The 15,717-nt window shown below is 41.1% G+C and overlaps 1 protein-coding gene across 2 annotated transcripts in view; it reads left to right on the top strand.

Moving 5' to 3' along the window:
• The window catches only part of gfra1a (gdnf family receptor alpha 1a), a 99,044-nt gene extending 86,179 nt beyond the window's left edge, over positions 1–12,865 (top strand). Inside the window, exons 9-11 of one of the 2 annotated variants that reach the window (XM_058057941.1) lie at positions 4,390–4,571; positions 8,501–8,548; positions 10,049–12,865. In XM_058057941.1, the coding sequence (XP_057913924.1) occupies positions 4,390–4,571; positions 8,501–8,548; positions 10,049–10,183 (365 nt within the window). In that variant the 3' untranslated portion in view covers positions 10,184–12,865. The remainder of the gene's footprint in view (positions 1–4,389; positions 4,572–8,500; positions 8,549–10,048) is intronic. The other variant, XM_058057948.1, reaches the window with a different exon arrangement.
• The last annotated feature ends 2,852 nt before the right edge of the window (positions 12,866–15,717 follow it).

Here is a 15,717-nt window from a genome sequence, read left to right as displayed (position 1 = left end):
GAGTGCCATCTCCGGGTCGGGGATGAGAACCTGCCCCATGTGGTGGTCTCAACTGACCAGTCCATCTACGTTCCTACCCTCGTGAGCTTTGGGTCGTGACCGAAAGGACGAGGTCGAAATCAGTGTCCTCTGTTGGGTGTCTGGGCTCTCCACTAGAGGTTTGGGTTTAGGTTTTGGTTAGAGTTAGGATTTAGGTTTGGGTTTAGGTTAGGGTTTGGGTTTCAGTTAGGGTTTGGGAAAGAGTTTAGGTTTGGGTTGGTTTGGGTTTTGGTTTTGGTTTTGGTTTTGGTTTGGGTTTTGGTTTGGGTTTTGGTTTGGGTTTTTGTTTGGGTTTTGGTTTGGGTTTTGGTTTGGGTTTTGGTTTGAGTTAGGGTTTGAGTTAGGGTTTAGGTTAGGGTTTGGGAAAGGGTTTAGATTTGGGTTTGGTTTGGGTTTTGGTTAGAGTTAGGGTTTAGCTTAGGGTTTGGGAAAGGGTTTGGTTTGGTTTGGTTTGGTTTGGGTTTGGGTTTGGGTTTGGGTTTGGGTTTGGGTTTTGGTTAGAGTTAGGGTTTAGGTTAGGGTTTGGTTTGGGTTTTGGTTTTGGCTAGAGTTAGGGTTTAGCTTAGGGTTTGGGAAAGGGTTTAGGTTTGGGTTTGGTTTGGGTTTGTGTTTTGGTTTTGGTTAGAGTTAGGGTTTGGGAAAGGGTTTGGGTTTGGTTTGGGCTTTGGTTTTGGTTAGAGTTAGAGTTTAGGTTAGGGTTTGGTTTGGGTTTTGGTTTTGGTTGGAGTTAGGGTTTGGGAAAGGGTTTAGGTTTGGATTTGGTTTAGGTTTGGTTTAGGTTTGGTTTGGGTTTGGGTTTGGGTTTGGTTTGGGTTTGGGTTTGGTTTGGTTTGGGTTTGGGTTTGGGTTTGGGTTTGGTTTGGGTTTGGGTTTGGGTTTGGGTTTGGTTTGGGTTTGGGTTTGGTTTGGGTTTAGTTTGGGTTTTGGTTAGAGTTAGGGTTTAGTTTAGGGTTTGGGAAAGGGTTTGGGATTGGAATATTCCTTTCCATGGATACCATTGGTTTTCGGAAAGTTCATTCGGAAAGATTCCATTCGGAAAGAGAAAAACTCCTCATATGAACGTGGCTTATGTCTCCGGATGAAGTAGCAGAGGACAGGAAAGTTTGGGCTTCTCTGCTTAGGCTTCCGCCCCCGCCACCCAACCTGGGATAGGAAGCAAGAATACTGTTGTTTTTGACTACTTTGACTATTTGCGTGATGATGCATTTTTTTACTGGGTTTGTTGTTTATGAAGACTTGATGCTTCATTTCTCCCAAAGGAAGTTCAGGATTCAAACTTGTGATCTTTATGGGAAGAAAAAGTCTTTCCAACTTTGGGCGGGTGGTCACAGATGTTTTTCTTGGTCATGTTGATGAAATGTTAGCAGAGGAAACAATTTTTGGGGAGGGTTTAAACACAACAGCTTGTATTTTGTTGGTGATATTCCTGCTTCCGGGCGGCATGGTGGACTAGTGGTTAGCGCGCAGACCTCACAGCTAGGAGACCAGGGTTCAATTCCGCCCTCAGCCATCTCTGTGTGGAGTTTGCATGTTCTCCCTGCGTGGGTTTTCTCACCCACTCCTCAGTTGCCATTCACTAGCGACGGACGCTAACAAGCTAAATGCTAAATCCTGCTTTGATCCCTAAATATTCCTCACATACTTTAAATTTTATGACATCTAAAGTATAAAATGGGGCCGCACGGCGGTCTAGTGGGTAGCTCGCGGACCCGAGTTCAATTCCACCCTTGCATGTTCTCCCTGTGCATGGGTTTTCTCACCCACTCCTCAGTTGCCGTTCACTAGCGACGGACGCTAACAAGCTAAATGCTAAATCCTGGTTTGATCCCTAAATATTCCTCACATACTTTAAATTTTATGATATCTAAAGTATAAAAATTGGGCTGCACGGCGGTCTAGTGGTTAGCTCGCAGACCCGAGTTCAATTCCACCCTTGCATGTTCTCCCCGTGCATGGGTTTTCTCCGGGTACTCCGGTTTCCTCCCACGTTCCAAAAACATGCTAGGTTAATTAGCGACTCCAAATTATCCATAGGTATGAATGTGAGTGTGAATGGTTGTTTGTCTATATGTGCCCTGTGATTGGCTGGCGACCAGTCCAGGGTGTGTACCTTGCCTCATGCCCGAAGACAGCTGGGATAGGCTCCAGCACCCCCGCGATCCTCATGAGGAAAAGCGGTAGAAAATGAATGAATGACTATTCCTGCTTCCGTGTTGTAGTAATCATTAGTGGTATCATCAAGTAGTGACTTAGAAGGACTAAATGGCAAAGACGAGTCGTAGTAGACGTGGCCTAGTGGTTTTGCACACGCATGTCGGAAGACTTAAGTGGGGTGAAAGTTGTTGATGGTCACCGTGGGCCACAGTAAAGTGTGTAATGTGCATCAAAGCCATGGGAGGCTATTAATAGGCCACTAATGGACTCTTAATGCTAAATGGCCGCATCAGCAGTCATCTTTGTGACTGTGTGCTGAATGGATAATGAAGCAGGTGATAACGAGAGCTAAGTAGCTCCTCACTCTGCTTTAATTGAGGCCTCAGCCTGAACGCCATCACGTTTTATTTTCAAAGCGGGACAACCCAAACAAGCACCTAATTGATGCAAGTACAGGAAGAATCATGTGTGGGATCGTAAGGGAAGACCTTGTTTAGGGTTTTCTTGATTTTCAAAAATAATTATTAATTTATACAACAAATATTTATACATTTTAACATCATGTCAGTCCAGCTGCTCCCACGTTCATTCTCCTGGTTAGCTCTCATAGTATTTTTAGGTATTTTAAGTAATACTTTTTAAGTATTTCAGATTTTCTTGAGCTCTTGAAAATTCACACGCAGTATCCACTGATACTGATAGATGAACAAAAATCATCAAAGTTTTTGTATTTTTTTGTATTTTTTTCTTTAGCATTTTAGCTAATTTACTCATGTCTAAAGGCAAATACACACATGTATAATGTGGGGACACTATGGGACTGCCTCAAACTTTTCGGGACCGGAGGCCCTCTTGCTAGGTGCTAGCATGGTAGCCGTTAGCATGTTAGCATTTAAGCTAATCTACTCATGTCTAAAGGCAAATACACACATGGTATGATATGGGGACACTATGGGGCTGCCTCAAACTTTTCAGGACCTGAGGCCCTCTTGCTAGGTGCCAGCATGGTAGCCGTTAGCATGTTAGCATTTAAGCTAATCTACTCATGTCTAAAGGCAAATACACACATGTATGATGTGGGGACACTATCACTATGGGACTGCCTCAAAGTTTTCGGGACCGGAGGCCCTCTTGCTAGGTGCTAGCATGGTAGCCGTTAGCATGTTAGCATTTAAGCTAATCTACTCATGTCTAAAAGCAAATGCACACATGTATGATGTGGGGACACTATGGGACTGCCTCAAACTTTTCGGGACCTGAGGCCCTCTTGCTAGGTGCTAGCAAGGTAGCCGTTAGCATGTTAGCATGTTAGCATTTAAGATAATCTACTCATGTCTAAAGGCAAATACACACATGTATGATGTGGGGACACTATGGGACTGCCTCAAACTTTTCGGGACCTGAGGCCCTCTTGCTAGGTGCTAGCATGGTAGTTAGCATTTAAGCTAATCTACTCATGTCTAAAGGCAAATACACACATGTATGATGTGGGGACACTATGGGACTGCCTCAAACTTTTCGGGACCTGAGGCCCTCTTGCTAGGTGCTAGCATGATAGCCGTTAGCATGTTAGCATTAAAGCTAATCTACTCATGTCTAAAGGTAAATACACACATGTCACAGGTCATAGGAAAACCTTGGCACTTTCTAAACTTGAGGCTCTCTTGCTAGGTGCTCGCATGATGACTTTTAGCATGTTAGCATTTTAGCTAATTTACTCATGTCTTTTTTTTTTTTAAATCAACCCCTGCCACCAGTTGTACTAATTTCACGGGGATGTGTTTTGACAGGACACAGAGTCCAATGTTTGCAAATAAACAGGAAGTTGGCCATTTTGGGCCAAAACCACGGGTCATATTTTGACAAACTCCCCTGACAGCCCAAATTTGAATCACAAATATGAGAAAAATGGACGATGACACATTTTGAGGCATTTTAGCATATTTCAGAAAATGTGGGCGGGACACAGCAGCAAACTATGATGGTCGGTGGATGAGTTTTCCACAAAAATGTGAACATTAATAACTAATAAGGCTATGCGATCAGATCTCGATAATTAATTGGCGTGTAGCTATGCATCAGTCACTTCCTGAATTAGCCTCAATGCGACCTAGCGGCAATGGGAATGGTCTGACTTGCCGCGGTCAAAGGTCGAGGGTAGTAGTTACGTTATGTCAACACGTGTGTTCTCCACAGGCAACGCCATCCAGGCCTTCGGGAACGGCACAGATGTAGGTGTGTGGCAGCCGATGTCGCCCACCCAGGCCACCACTGCCGTCACGTCGCCGCAGCAACGCAACCGCCAGCACAACAACAACAACATAGACAACCACATCAACACGGACCCGGGAATATACCACTTCTGTGGAAGTTTACAGGTGGGTGCAATTCTGAGTCACTGGTCGGGCGATGAAGTGGCGTGTGATGAAAGAAAGCGGCGACTGGCGGCAATCGTGCCTCCAGGGCAGGATGTCAGTGATATTTGCATCATTAGCAGACCCAGAACCCTGACACAGACCCAGTGGACCACAGAACCAGAACCAACTACATCATGCTGGTCTTAACTCGCAGCTTAGAACCTCGGTTCTGTTTGTCATGTTGCTGTGTGCTTTCATGTATTTTGTCACAGCAAAATCAAACCCACACAGTCCTGATAATGAGCTGTGTTATGCTAATTAAGATGACTTTAATAAGAGACGCCATCTGTGTGTGTTGGTTCGTATAGTCTGGATTCATGACTCACAGGGCATTGTACATTCCCGCTTTTCCCGAGAGTTACAGTATGCTCCCTGCGCCCCCCCCACCATGATGAAAATCCATGACTAATTGATACACTCATTTTTGGCACACTCCTCCAACTCTCCTGCTAGCTTGTCGTCCGTTCACGTCAATTTGGTATCAAGATGATTTATATTAGATCTCCAGAACACCCACTCTTCAGTTGCCATTCACTAGCGACGGACGCTAACAAGCTAAATGCCAAATCCAGGTTTGATCCCTAAATATTCCTCACATACTTTAAATTTTATGACATCTAAAGTATAAAATGGGGCTGCACGGTGTCCTAGTGGTTATCTCGCAGACCCGAGTTCAATTCCACCCTTGCATGTTCTCCCTGTGCATGGGTTTTCTCACCCACTCCTCAGTTGCCATTCACTAGCGACGGACGCTAACAAGCTAAATGCCAAATCCAGGTTTGATCCCTAAATATTCCTCACATACTTTAAATTTTATGACATCTAAAGTATAAAATGGGGCTGCACGGTGTCCTAGTGGTTATCTCGCAGACCCGAGTTCAATTCCACCCTTGCATGTTCTCCCTGTGCATGGGTTTTCTCACCCACTCCTCAGTTGCCATTCACTAGCGACGGACGCTAACGAGCTAAATGCTAAATCCCGGTTTGATCCCTAAATATTCCTCACATACTTTAAATTTTATGACATCTAAAGTATAAAATGGGGCTGCACGGTGTGCTAGTGGTTATCTCGCAGACCCGAGTTCAATTCCACCCTTGCATGTTCTCCCTGTGCATGGGTTTTCTCACCCACTCCTCAGTTGCCATTCACTAGCGACGGACGCTAACAAGCTAAATGCTAAATCCAGGTTTGATCCCTAAATATACCTCACATACTTTAAATTTTATGACATCTAAAGTATAAAATGGGGCTGCACGGTGTACTAGTGGTTAGCTCGCAGACCTCACAGCTCGGAGACCAGGGTTCAATTCCACCCTCGGCCATCTCTGTGTGGAGTTTGCATGTTCTCCCTGCGTGGGTTTTGTCACCCACTCCTCAGTTGCCATTCACTAGCGACCGACGCTAACAAGCTAAATGCTAAACCCAGGTTTGATCCCTAAATATTCCTTACATACTTTAAATTTTATGACATCTAAAGTAGCTTCATGTCAGCTGACTGATGTCATATGACGTCTACAAAGTGACATGAGGAATGAACCTACCACTAGGAATAACTCTAACAACTACTCAATAGTTCTTCATGAGTTCTTTATAATAATTACTATAATTAATTATAGTAATAACTTAAATTTAACAGTAATTAAAATATAAATATAATAAAAAATATATAAATATAATAAATTATAACAGTAATTACTGTTTCTCTAAAGAAAAAAAGTCAAAAAGTTGGAATAGTAGTACTCTACAAACATGTAGACTTCCAGTCTTGTTTTGTCAACAACACCTAGAGGGACCTAGCACACAAACACACACACGCACACACACACACACACACACACACAGTTTACAGGCCTCGGGGTTTCTTCCCATGAATAAGTCTTCCTGTCTGCCCGCTATGGAAATGTTCCACATGCTAATGTGACTTTTGGGTGCATCCAGGTATTAGACCGAGCCGAAGAGTACAAGAATACATTTGCTCTGAGTTGATGTCTTTTTCAAAATGGAAATATTAATAATAAATAATAATTATGCTTGTACTTTAATGCCAAGCAAAGGTTGGACTTTTAGTCTCATAAACATGGATTCAACGTTCACCTTTTTATACTGGAACATTTGTATGGTTCCATAAACAATAAAAAAGGATTCCCGCTGGGATACCTTGTGGTTGTCACAAAGCATTGCGCTGCTTAACTCCAGTGCTTGCATGCAGTATTTTATGCAGTATTGCAGTATGAATGTTGAAAGCAGCAACCAAGGACACCTGCAGGAAAACAACAAGGCAAAATACATGCAGTTACTATTTACAGCAGTCATTTTCAACCACCTATTTACTCACTATTTATTTTCTATTTACTCTCTATTTAGTCTCTATTTACTCTCTATTTACTCTCTATTTACTCCCTATTTATTTTCTATTTATTTTCTATCTACTCTCTATTTATTCTCTATTTACTCCCTATTTATTCTTTATTTACTCTCTGTTTATTCTCTATTTACTCTCTGTTTACTCTCTATTTATTCTCTATTTACTCTCTGGTTACTCTCTATTTACTCCCTATTTATTCTTTATGTACTCTGTGTTTACTCTCTATTTACTCTCTGGTTACGCTCTATTCACTCCCTATTTATTCTCTATTTACTCTCTGTTTACTCTCTCTTTGTTTACTCTCCATTTAGTCTCTATTTACTCTCTATTTACTCCCTATTTATTCTGTATTTACTCTCTATTTACTCCCTATTTACTCTCTATTTACTCCCTATTTAGTCTCTATTTACTCCCTATTTATTCTCCATTTACTCCCTATTTATTTTTTATTTACTCTCTATTTATTCTCTATGTACTCTCTTTTTACTCTCTATTTACTCTCTGGTTACTCTCTATTTACTCCATATTTACTCTCTATGTACTCTGTGTTTACTCTCTATTTAGGCTCTGTTTACTCTCTATTTACTCAATATTTAATCCCTATTTATTCTTTATTTACTTTCTATTTATTCTTTATTTACTCTCTATTTATTCTCTATGTACTCTCTGTTTACTCTCTATTTACTCTTTGGTTACTCTCTATTTACTCCCTATTTATTCTCTATGTACTCTGTGTTTACTCTCTATTTAGGCTCTGTTTACTCTCTATTTACTCTTTGTTTACTCTCTATTTAGTCTCTATTTACTTCCTATTTACTCAATATTTAATCCCTATTTATCCTTTATTTACTTTCTATTTATTCTTTATTTACTCTCTATTTATTCTCTATGTACTCTCTGTTTACTCTCTATTTACTCTTTGGTTACTCTCTATTTACTCCCTATTTATTCTCTATGTACTCTGTGTTTACTCTCTATTTAGTCTCTATTTACTCTCTGTTTACTCTCCATTTACTCTTTGTTTACTCCCTATTTCATTTCTATTTTCTTTCTATTTACTCTCTATTTACTTTATATTTACTCTCGATTTTCCACAAGCAAAACATCCAGTAGTTAGTGTGCAGAGCTTTCACAACACAAACATATACACTGACTCATTAGATCCGATTTAGCTTTAATTAATCATTCAAAACTATAAGTAGTCGTTCGAAACTATGCTCCTAGTGTCAACTAGTCATTCCAAACTACTTTAACTACTTGTCAAAAACTACTGACAACAAAAAGCACACCACTAATTATCCTTGTTGAAAATGACACCCATCAAGCTAACTGTGCTAATTGTTTAACCCACGACTTCAACAACTCGGTAAAAAGAAGACACATCAGTAAAATAACACAAGATGTCAATCATGTCATCAGCCGGCCTGCTAGCAACAACTCAACTCCTGTCTGTTGACATTTCTCCCACGTGTCAGGCCCGACTAAGCATCCCAACATCATCTTGTCATTTCTTTCCTTCTGCAGGCTCAGAAATTAAAGTCCAACTCATCATCTGACAGCATCTTCTGTGTGGTGAGTTCACACACGCTGGGAAAGTGTTTTATTCAAAGAAACCTTTAACTTGAAGCCGAGTCGTGAAATCATGGCAAGGTGTCACGTGACCTCCATGCAAAGTCCGCCGCCTCCTCGGCCGTTCGACTCGCCTCCTTTGGACGTCCTTTGAGGCGGGAACGTGACGCCGGCTTGTGAGGCTTTTAAAGTTCACTGGAAATGTCATTGTACAATAATAATACGCCGCTATGACATTTAATGCACTGACCTAGCAGTTAGCTCGCAGCTTCATTAGCTAGACTTCTGCATGCGCACACACACACACACACACACGGTGGCATTTTGTTTGAATAAAAACAACCTTTGAGTTAGTTGTGGCGTGTCAAAGCAGATGAATACATTTACGTGTTGTTAGCGCTGCTGATTGAATAAAGCTGCTGTTGTCAGGTAGATTTACTCTTTTCACATGCACTTCTACATGTTAGCATATGTGCTAGCTTATGAGCTAGCCTATATGCTGACTTACTTACAAGCTTACGTGCTAGCCTATATGCTGGTGTACTTGCTAGTCCATGTGCTAGCCTACCTGTTAGCATACATGCTAGCCTACCTGCTAGCCTACATGGTAGTCTACATGCTAGTCTACCTGATAGCATATACGTTAGCCTATCTGGTAGCATATGCGCTAGCATATATGCTAGTCTACGTGGTAGTCTACATGCCAGTTTACCTGATAGCATATACGTTAGCCCATCTGGTAGCGTATGCGCTAGCATATATGGTAGTCTACATGCTAGACTACCTGTTAGCATACATGCTAGCCTACGTGGTAGTCTACATGCTAGTCTACCTGATAGCATATACGTTAGCCTATCTGCTAGCGTATATGCTAGTCTACATGCCAGCCCATGTGCTACCCTACCTGCTAGCATACGTGTTAGTCTATATGCCAACCTACCTGTTAGCTTACGTTCTAGCCTATGCGCTAGCCAAACTGCGAGCCTACATGCTATTCTCTGTGCTATCACGTGCAAGCCTATCTGTGAGCATACATGGTAGCCCATATATGCGTCTACATGCTAGTCTACCTGATAGCATATATGTTAGCCTATTTGCTAGACTACCTGGTAGCATATGCGCTAGCGTATATGCTAGTCTACGTGCCAGCTCATGTGCTAGCCTACCTGCGAGCATACATGTTAGTCTATATGCCAGCCTAACTGTTAGCTTACGTTCTAGCCTATGTGACTGTGAGTCTACATGCTAGTCTCTGTGCTATCACATGTGCTAGCCTACCTGTTAGCATACGTGCTAGCCCATATGGTAGCCTACCTGCTTGCAAATGTGATAGCCTACCTGCTAGCATACATGTTAGCCTAGTTTATCTACTACCCCATTTGTGAGCCGACTTGCAAGCATATGTGCTAGCCTATATGCTAGCCTACGTGCTAGTCTATGTCTATGTTCATGGAGCGGTTGCTAGGTTACCAACGCAGATGTTGTCTCACTCGTCCCTTCCAGGACCCTCAGATCGACGGTCCGAGCACATCCAACGCCATCGTGAGGAACCCTGCCGCCTCCAGACGGGCCTCCACGCTGACCTCTGTGCTGCCCCTTGTGGCGTGGCTGCGCTACTGCAGCACATGGACTCACTGACATGTTTGTGGAAGAAAGTTGTCGTCGTTTTCCTTCCTCCTCCTCAACCGCTTCCCCCTTCTGGAGCTCTTTTCTTGCTTTTCTTTTAGCGTGATTTATCGTTGATGTCGGCTGTGCGTTCTTTTTGCGTAAGTCAAGAAAAGAAGACGTGTGGCTCGGGGACCACGTTAAAAAAAAACAACATTTCAATAAAGGTTGTCGTTGTTTGCTTACACAGAAAGTTCGGCGACAATGATGACTGTTTTTTGGGTTTTTTTTGAGGAGGGGTGAGTTTCGTGATGATTAGACCCGCCCACATTCATCGCCATTTGCAAAAAGCACACAAAGACGCGCACCTTTTTGTGAGTGCCTGGTTTGGTTTTAGACGAAGTGTACATACCTGAAGCCGTTTCTCGAGTTTTCAAGATGAAGGACACAAAAGCTGCTCCACTTTTTCGTTTACTTGGTTTCTTTTGAACTTTTGGTAGAACATTTCTTCGTCGGACTCGTCACGCTCACTAGCTTTAGCCATGAAACTACAATAATATTTGCTAATCTGATGAATGTTAGGGTGTTCGCCGTCCACGGAATGTCGGCTATTGCTAAGCTTTAGTTTCGTGTTAGCTTCTTTGTTGTGTTTACTCACTTTTCTTTCTCCCTGGTTAGGCTGATAGCCAACATTGAGCGGACTCCAGCATCCTAAACAAGCTAGCTAGCTGCGCTATCATTAGCTCAACAGCCATTGGTCTGCTGCCTTTGGGGGGCGGAGCCTAACTTTGAGTTAGCCAACGTAAATACGATGTTTGTACTTCAGACGAAAAAAAACATTAACTATTCTTTTGCAGCTGTAATTTTTATTTCATATTTCTCCGATGTACATGATATGGAGTCATTCTTGCATCCCAAACAAAGGATATCAATGTAACGCTCCTGTTGTGGTTCAATATAAGCAGATTGTTTATGCTGTTATGCTTAAATATGACCTTATTTTTCTACATTTTCACCTTTTCATTTGCTGTTCTGATGAGTAGAAATGAACGAAGGCTTGTTTGTAAGATGTTTTGAATTAATTCATCATGAATAATCAGCATTTACCAGTGTGTTGAACTGAATTTTATGAAGAGAAAGGTAAATAACAGGACAAAATGAATAAATATATTTGCCGAACGTTAGCATGGTCCACGAAGGGGGTGCTTTCAAAGACACTGCGTGACTTAAGTGGAATTAAAATGTTTTCATTGTAGTAGTAAGTAGTATTTTTTTAATGATTAAAAACTACGACATTGAGTCCCTTTTATTGTTTTTCTTTGTCATCTATTTGTTTAGACCACAAATACACGTATCATAAATACGTCTTAAGATAGTCGGGATGTCCCTGAATGCATCTCGCGACAACAAGGAACTGTCGTTTCCTGGGAGAGCCCGGAGTTATGTATTTATATCACAGCGACACTTCCGCATTGTCACGAGCGCGGAATGCATTCAAGGACACTCAGCATGTGGTGAAAATCAACAGAAAGACAAAGAAAAACAGTAAGTGGATGTTCTTATCTCTCAGTATCGTAACCCTTACTTTCTAAGTACAATTAGCACCCTCGCAAATCCCAGACATTATCGTCTACACTCAAAACATGTGAATTCCACTTAAGTTACGCGGCGTCTTTGAACGCAACCCATTCGGCTCCGTTAAAGAGATTAGCGTTATCATTTGTATATCATTTGTGTCCTGTCAAAAAACGCAGCAAAAATTGGCACATTTCATACACATTGGCAAATGGTGATGAATTAATTGTAAAAGTGTGATTCATTTGATACAATTCTGTAATCATTAAACAACCCTAATTAATAATAATGATAATAATAAATATAGATGTTGCTGTACCTGAGCGGACAGTAACATGCTAATATTGATGCTAAGGAGACGCTGCATGCTAGTAGAGAACATCTTGGCAGACGATCAGGAGATGAAGATGGCGTCCGTCGCTTTGGGAAAACAATGGCGATTACGTTTGCTTCACTTGTTTGTCATCTTAGCTTGTGGAAATGTCACATTTATTGTACAGATCATTAAAAATGTCAAAAAAATCTCACAAACTCTTTTGACTCTGTGATCACGGGTCATTTGCTAAGCCCCGCCCACCATGTGTACAACCGCCATGTCTTAATTTCTTTCTCATAATGTTATAACGTTAAAATTATGACTTTTTCTCATTAGATTATAACTTTCTTTTTAATATTTTTAAATTATTCTTTTAAAATAACACCTGATTTTTTTTCAGTTTTGCTAGGGTTTTTTTTTTGTTAAATTATGTTTCTTAAAAGCACCATATGCTTGCTACAAAATGGCCCCCGGGCTGCACATTGAACACCCGTTTTGTACATGCATAACATTTTTTGCGTGTGAGCATCTTTTAAGATTATTTTGTGACTGTGTTAGCAAGCAAATAACTACACAGGCAACCACTGATGATATCATAGACAGGGTTACATGTATTCGCAAGCTAGTAGGATGCTAAGTAGGAGCCTATCCCAACTGTCTTTGGGCGAGAGGCGGGGTACATCCTGGACTGGTGGCCAGCCAATCACAGGGCACATATAGACAAACAACCATTCACACTCACATTCATACCTATGGACAATTTGGAGCAACACGGTCACATCTTCATCATCAGCATCATCAGGTGAAACGGTCAGGGGAGGGGGGATGGGGGGTGGTGTTGGGGGAGGTGGGGTTGGTTTTCTTGCTGACGTGAGGAGCAGAGGCGCTGCCAGACGTCCACTTAAAACGCTTCAAACGCTCGCCTTTCATGAGGAGGAGAGAAGCACTTAGCGGGCTAATGGACCTCACCGCCTTTTCATGTCTTTTTGATAGAAAAAAAAACAATCAGGTCAGATCTGCCACTGCAAGTTTACATTCCTTTCTTTTTGCTCTTAATTTACTGATGTGGACAAACAAAATCTGTCTAAATGAGCATATGAGCTCCAATTATTTAAAAAAAAAAAACACACATATATTTGTGTGTCAAGTCAATGCAGTAATCCCTCGTTTATGGCTGTTAATTGGTTCCACCCTACCATAATATGTGAATTTCCACCAATAAATGGAATGGCTTCATAGTTGGAGTACAGAAAACCTGTTTATCACCTTCTAGATACATGTTTTAACATGACTAGAGCCCTCAAGACATAACATAGCACCCCTATAGTCACCTTTACACTCCTGTTACCCAATATATCAAACATAATATTAGACAATAAGACACACAAAAGCTGTATATGCCTTCTAAATACAGTTTTTAACATGATTAGAACCCTGTAGTAATGATATAACACCCCTATGGTCACATTTACACTCCTGTTACCCAATATATCAGACATATTAAGAGACAATAAGACACATAAAAGCTGTATACCGCCTTCTAAATACACTTTTTAACATGATTAGAGCACTCTAGACATGACACAACATCCCTATAGTCACCTTTATACTCCTCTTACTCAATATGTCAGACATAATAAGAAACAATAAGACATCTAAAAGCTGTATACCACCTTCTAAATACACTTTTTAACATGATTAGAGCCCTCTAGACATGACATAACACCCCTATAGTCACTTTTATACTCCTGATATCCAATATATCAGACATAATAAGAGACAATAAGACATCTAAAAGCTGTTTACCACCTTCTAAATACACTTTTTAACATGATTAGAGCCCTCTAGACATGACATAACACCCCTATAGTCACTTTTATACTCCTGATATCTAATATATCAGACATAATAAGAAACAATAAGACATCTAAAAGCTGTATACCACCTTCTAAATACACTTTTTAACATGATTAGAGCCCTCTAGACATGACATAACACCCCTATAGTCACCTTTATACTCCTGTTACCCAATATAGTGGACATAATAAGAGACAATAAGACATCTAAAAGCTGTATACCACCTTCTAAATACACCTTTTAACATGATTAGAGCCCTCTAGACATGACATAACACCCCTATAGTCACTTTTATACTCCTCATATCTAATATATCAGACGTAATAAGAGACAATAAGACATCTAAAAGCTGTATACCACCTTCTAAATACACCTTTTAACATGATTAGAGCCCTCTAGACATGACATAACACCCCTATAGTCACTTTTATACTCCTCGTATCTAATATATCAGACGTAATAAGAGACAATAAGACATCTAAAAGCTGTTTACCACCTTCTAAATACACTTTTTAACATGATTAGAGTCCTCTAGACATGACATAACACCCCTATAGTCACCTTTATACTCCTGATATCCAATATATCAGACATAATAAGAGACAATACGACATCTAAAAGCTGTTTACCACCTTCTAAATACACGTTTTAACATTATTAGAGCCTTATAGACATGACATAACACCCCTATAGTCACCTTTATACTCAATATCTTATTTTATAATAATATAATAAAATAATATCTTATTTTCTCTGATTATGTCTACTATACTGGGTAATAGGAGCGATTATAGGGGTGTTAAAGACACACCCCCTCCTTCCTGGACATCCACCCATGGATGCTGTTGGCATGTCCCCACCAGAACACTCAACATGCACACATCAGAACACACACACACTACGTACCTACTTACTGACTTACTTACTTACTCTAGGAATAGAACCTTATTGTCTTCATATTTTTGACTTTATTCTCATCAAATGTTTTTGCTTTCTATTTCTACTCTTTTTGGATGGTGTGTATTGTAATATATGTGTATAGTACCTTGTGTAGGTGTGTAGAATGATGTGTACATTATGAATGACATAAAGAATAAAAGTGAATAGGAGTTGATACTAAAATAGGATGGAGTAGAAATGTTTATTTTGGTTGTTCTTATTTTTCGGTTGGCATTTTTGGTGGGGGTGGGTTGGGGAGGGGGGTCAGTGAGTGGGAAGCCCCCCAGGGAGGCGATGGAAAAGGAGGACGATGCAAAACAAAGAGTGCAGAAAAGGAGCTAAAATTGGATTTCTAATTGACGATTCCTCTTGAAGTGTCTCCTGGCGGTGGTGGGCGGAGCCAGCCCGCAGTGGCGCCATGCTGCCAACATCAATGGAGGACGACGCTCTGACCCCCACCGTTCGGGGTCTCCCCAGGGAGCAGAGACCACTTTTATCTCCACTTTCACTTTCCCTCATCGCTGTTCTCTATCGCTGCAACACTTCCTGTTTTGGACAGCTAACTCCTGCTAAAGCTAACATGAGTGGTAGCTGTAGGGGGCGGAGCTAGACACGGTGCCGTGTGTTGCGACATAGACATGTCATGTCAGGAGACCTGGATGGACCACCTGAGCAAACCTGCACCATGGGCCTAAATACACTTTTAACATGATTAGAGCCCTCTAGACATGACATAGCACCCCTATAGTCACCTTTCTACTCCTGTTACCCAATATATCAGACATAATAAGAGACAATAAGACATCTAAAGGTTGTTTAAAACCTTCTAAATACACTTTTTAACATGCTTAGAGCCCTCTAGACATGACATAGCACCCCT

The sequence above is a fragment of the Doryrhamphus excisus genome, chromosome 2 (assembly GCF_030265055.1).
Source record: "Doryrhamphus excisus isolate RoL2022-K1 chromosome 2, RoL_Dexc_1.0, whole genome shotgun sequence".
Lineage (NCBI taxonomy): Eukaryota > Metazoa > Chordata > Actinopteri > Syngnathiformes > Syngnathidae > Doryrhamphus > Doryrhamphus excisus.
The sequence above is the reverse complement of the archived record's forward strand: the minus strand, read 5'-3'. Positions and strand labels throughout refer to the sequence as shown.